Source organism: Myotis davidii, unplaced genomic scaffold (genome assembly GCF_000327345.1).
Source record: "Myotis davidii unplaced genomic scaffold, ASM32734v1 scaffold164, whole genome shotgun sequence".
Taxonomy (NCBI): domain Eukaryota; kingdom Metazoa; phylum Chordata; class Mammalia; order Chiroptera; family Vespertilionidae; genus Myotis; species Myotis davidii.
This window is the reverse complement of record NW_006296417.1, coordinates 2755871-2760285: the sequence shown is the minus strand read 5'-3', so window position 1 is coordinate 2760285 and position 4415 is coordinate 2755871. Positions and strand designations below refer to the sequence as shown.

Sequence of the window (4415 nt, the reverse complement as noted above, 5' to 3'; positions counted from 1 at the left end):
AGCCTGTGAACTGATGGGTCCGGGTTCGATTCCTTGCCAGGGCACATTCCCAGGTTGCGGGCTCGATCTCCAATAGGGGGCGTGCAGGAGGCAGCCGATCCGTGATTCTCTCCCAAAACGGATGTTTCTCTCTCTCCCTCCCTCCCTCCCCTTCCTCTCTGACATCAATAAAAATATATTTTAAACAAATGTGATGACCCAATACCCAGTTAAACTGGGTGTCTGGGCCTTTAGTGGGCTGTGAGAGTAATCAGGACACTTCCGGAAATCGAAGGACCTTCTACAATGGATGGCAACTGGGCAGGAGCCCGAGGGAAGCTGGCTTCCTCGGTTTAATTGCGGGCCTTGTTGACGGTAATTTTCTCAAGTGATTTTCTCCTAAATGCGTCTTTGTTTGTCCCCGCAGCCACAGATGCTCCCTGCGGGGGGAGGACCTGAACCGGCAGTGGCTGGCGCCCAGCGCGCAGCTCCAGCCAACCATCTACCACGCCAAGGGCCTGCTCTACTACCTGCACAGCACCGGCCGCACCCCCGTGGTGAGTCCTCCGCCTCCCTGTTCTAGGCTGCCTGCCTCCCTCCGCCTCCCGGGAGGTCCACTGCTTTCTGTGACGGCAGGGGTGGGGGACGTCCGGCCCGCGGGCCGGGTCAGGCCCAAGAAAGCATTTGGTCTGTGGGCGAGTTAATGGAATGTGGACCAAACACAGCAGGCTAGTTTTTCAGTTGATACATGTGTGCGGCCTGTGAATGGTGTTAGAAATACCCAAAGGGCCCGGCCGGTGTGGCTCAGTGGTTGAGGGTCAGGCTAGAGACCAGGAAGTCCCTGGTTCCAATCCGGTCAGAGCACATGCCTGGGTTAAGGGCTTGATCCCCCGTCGGGGGCGTGCAGGAGGCAGCCAATCAGGGATTCTCTCTCATCATGGATGTTTCTCTCTGTCTTTCGTCCTCTCTCTGAAATCAAAAGAAACATAGATTTAAGTAAATAAATATTCAGATGACCCTTGGCCGGGAAAAAAAGGCTCCCCACTCCCTGGGTTAAGGCAAGAAAACCAGACACCAGCCGAAGTGTGCATGCCATGCTGGAACAGGGGCCGGAGTCACCTCCTAGGGCTGCCAGGACAATGCACCGCTTAGAACAACAGAAACACACGCTCTGGCATTTCCAGAGGCTAGAAGTCTGAAATTAAAGGTGTCAGCAGACCACGCCCTCGCTGAAGGATCCAGGAGAGAACGCTTTGTTGCTGCTGCTTCCTGTGTCTGTGTACCAATGTTCCTTTCCTTTTCCCACTTTTTAATTTTTTTTAACATGTATTGATTAATTTGAGAGAGAGAAACAGACATCAATTTGGTGTCCCACTTCGTTATGCACCATTGGTTGAGTTTTGTGTTGCAAAGAGAGGAAGGCATCTCTTTCCCCCTTAGGAATCCTTGTTCAGCCCTGGCCGGGGCTCAGTGGTTAGAGCGTCAGCTGGTGAACCACCGAGTCGTGGGTTCGATTCCCGGTCAAGGGCACGTACCTTGGTTGCAGGTTCCGTTAACCCGGTAGGGACACGTGCAGGAGGCAGCCAATCGATGTCTCTCTCTCTCTCTCCCTCTCTCTCTCTCTCCCCTCTCCTTCCTCCCTTCCACTCTCTCTAGAAATCAATGGGAAAAATATCCTTGGGTGAGGATTTAAAAAAAAAATAGGAGCCTGACTGCGTGGCTCAGTGGTTGAGCATCGACCTGTGAACCAGGAGGTCACTGTTCTATTCAATTCCCCGGCACAGGCCCGGGTTGAGGGCTTGATCCCCAGGATGGGGCATGTAGGAGGCAGCCGATCAGTGATTCTCATCATTGATGTTTCTATCTTTCCCTCTCTTCCTCTCTGATCCCTTGTTCCGGTCCATCCTTGTCAAATTGTGCAATATTTCATGTCGCCCTCCCCCTCCCGTCCGAGGAGCCATGTGGTCCAGGCTGTCTCCCCTCCAGAAGCAGGTCCAGGGCCGAGGCCTGGGACAGGTGTGCTCGGGGCTAGGCAGCCTCGGCCGCTGGGACAAGAGAGAGGTTTCCAGGGAAGGAGGGCCCCGCCTGACATCCAGTTAGACACACACCCTCTGCTCATCACAGACAGGGCGCTCTCTGCTCCGACAGCCTCTCACGGAAGAGCAGAGCGTCTGCCGTACAGCGCGGCAGGCGGAAGGCTCGTTTATAAACATAAAGTACACGTTAATTAACTGTCAACCCGACGGCCGCTGGCGGGCTTCCTCCGGGGACCGTCTGAGAGGTGGTGAGACACAGCCGGGCACTCCGTGCTGCTCTCACATTGTTCTCCGCTGGGCTCAGTGGCACCTCCTGGTTACCTGCGAGGCTGTATGTAACTGCTTCCCGATGACGGCCGGCCGCACGCCGCCGCTCACTCAGTGCCTGGAAGATTCCCACTGCGTCATCGCTGAGCCCTGGCCGGTGTGGCTCAGTGGAAAGAGCGTCTTCAAAGAGGAGCAGAAAAAGCAATTGAAGGGAAAGATCAAGATGCATGTTCTCTTTTTTAAAATATATTTTATTGATTATTTACAGAATGATTCCCTCTTCTCCTCATTGATGTTTCTATTTCCTCTCTCCCTTTCCCTTCCTCTCTGACGTCAATAAAAATATATAATAATAATAAAATATCCTCGGGTGAGGATTAACAAAACAAACAAGCAGAAAAGCTGGCTCTAGGGCTGCCTGGCTGGGGACGAATGGCGCCTCTGACTGATGAAAAATATTCCTGAAGCGTTGGGTTCCACCTGGTCTAGATGGCACTCAGGTGCGTCCCCCTTGGCGGGTAATCTCACAGGAACTCCCAGGACCAATAGGAATGTGAGACAGTGAAAGAGAGCAGGACACTGATACTGATGGGGTTGCCAAGGGCCAGACAAGTCATTCAGTTTATGAGCAATATGGCATTTGTCACATATTCTTTCATCCAACCATCCACCCACCCATCCATCCATCCATCCATCCATCCATCCATCACAAGAGAGGGAGAGATAGAAACACCAATGATGAGAGAGAATCATGGATCGGCTGCCTCCTGCACGCCCCCTTACTGGGGACGGAGCCCGAAACCCCAGGCCTGTGCCCCGTCCTAGAATCGAACCCTGACCTCCTGGTTCATAGGTCCACGCTCAACCACTGAGCCACACCAGCCGGGCCCTCAGCCTTGTCTGCATGTGGGCGCGCTGGCCGCGTCTGCAGGGGTCTGCAGGGCCTTGGGGAGCCTCGCTCGGTTTAATTGGAGGCCTGGCAGCTGCTGCCTAGAGTTCCTAGCACATTCCCCGGAATTCGCCTGGTCCCAGCTCCAGCCTGGCCGCCCTCATTTTCCTGTGGCGGTGGCATAAATAATGCAGATGCTTTCAGCCCAGCAGCAGGAACTAGACCCAGATGTCAGGGGTGGGGAACGCAGCCGCTTCAAGCTGGGGGTGTTGAGCGGTGAACAGGGGTGGGGGAGCCCTGCGGATCAGCACAGCCAGGGGAGGTGTGTGTGGGAAGGAGGGGGGAACCTCTTGAATAAGGGGCCCCGTTAGCTCTCAGGGGAATGGGAGCGAGACCCAGGAATGGGGGTGGGGAGGAGACGGGCAGGCATGTGGAGAGCATAGCAATAGGGCTGTGCCCAGCCTGGGCTGGGGGGGAAGGGACGGAGCTCACGTTTGCACGAATGAAATTAACCTTGGATTTGGCTCCGACAAGAATTCACCGGGAAGGGTGGGGGCGGGGGGATGTGTTAGAGCCTGATTTCAGAATGGCAGTCCAATCCACGCCTTTGTACGCATTTGCCAAGAAAGACACGGACACAGGGGAAGCAGGGTGGCTCTGGGGGGGCGGGGGGCGGGGGGTCAAACTGCACCACACCAGCTGAAGGACAACAGAAGTGAAACGGAGGTTTTCAATCTGCGCTTCCTGTGCTCCGTGCCTTGGGGGGAAACCGCAATCATATTGTTTATTCGCTTAATCCGGAAATTCCGGCGTTGGACCTCACCTGGAGCCCCTGAATCTACTTATGCTTATAGAATTAACTTCCTTACTCCCTCAGCAAACGTCCTTTTTTAAAAAATATAGATTTCTGGGCCTCATCCTCTGGGAAGTCTGTTTCCTTGTTATGGAGTGGGGCCACAACATTAGTAACAAAGAAACAATTTCCGGAGGATGAGGCCCAGAAATCAGGATTTTAAAAAGATTCCCAGGGCATTCTAACGTGCAGCCAAGGCTGAGAACCGCTGCAAACCTGGGACCCTTTAGTCCGTGGGCGGGTGCTCTACCCACTGAGCAACACCAGCCAGGGTGGTGTTCCTCCCACGTTATTGCCTTGTTCTGCGGGGCTGCAGGTCCTCGGAGCCAAAACGGTCTCTGCCTCATTTTCCAGGAGCGTGGAGAGCTCTCACGCCACAGCACTCGGCTAG

General features: G+C 54.6%; 1 protein-coding gene across 1 annotated transcript in view; it reads left to right on the top strand.

The window, feature by feature from the left end:
- AGBL1 (ATP/GTP binding protein-like 1) overlaps positions 1–4415 on the top strand; it is a 128537-nt gene extending 124122 nt beyond the window's left edge. Inside the window, exons 18-20 of the mRNA XM_015569116.1 lie at positions 407–536; positions 2320–2483; positions 4379–4415. Coding sequence (XP_015424602.1) covers positions 407–536; positions 2320–2483; positions 4379–4415 — 331 coding nt within the window. The remainder of the gene's footprint in view (positions 1–406; positions 537–2319; positions 2484–4378) is intronic.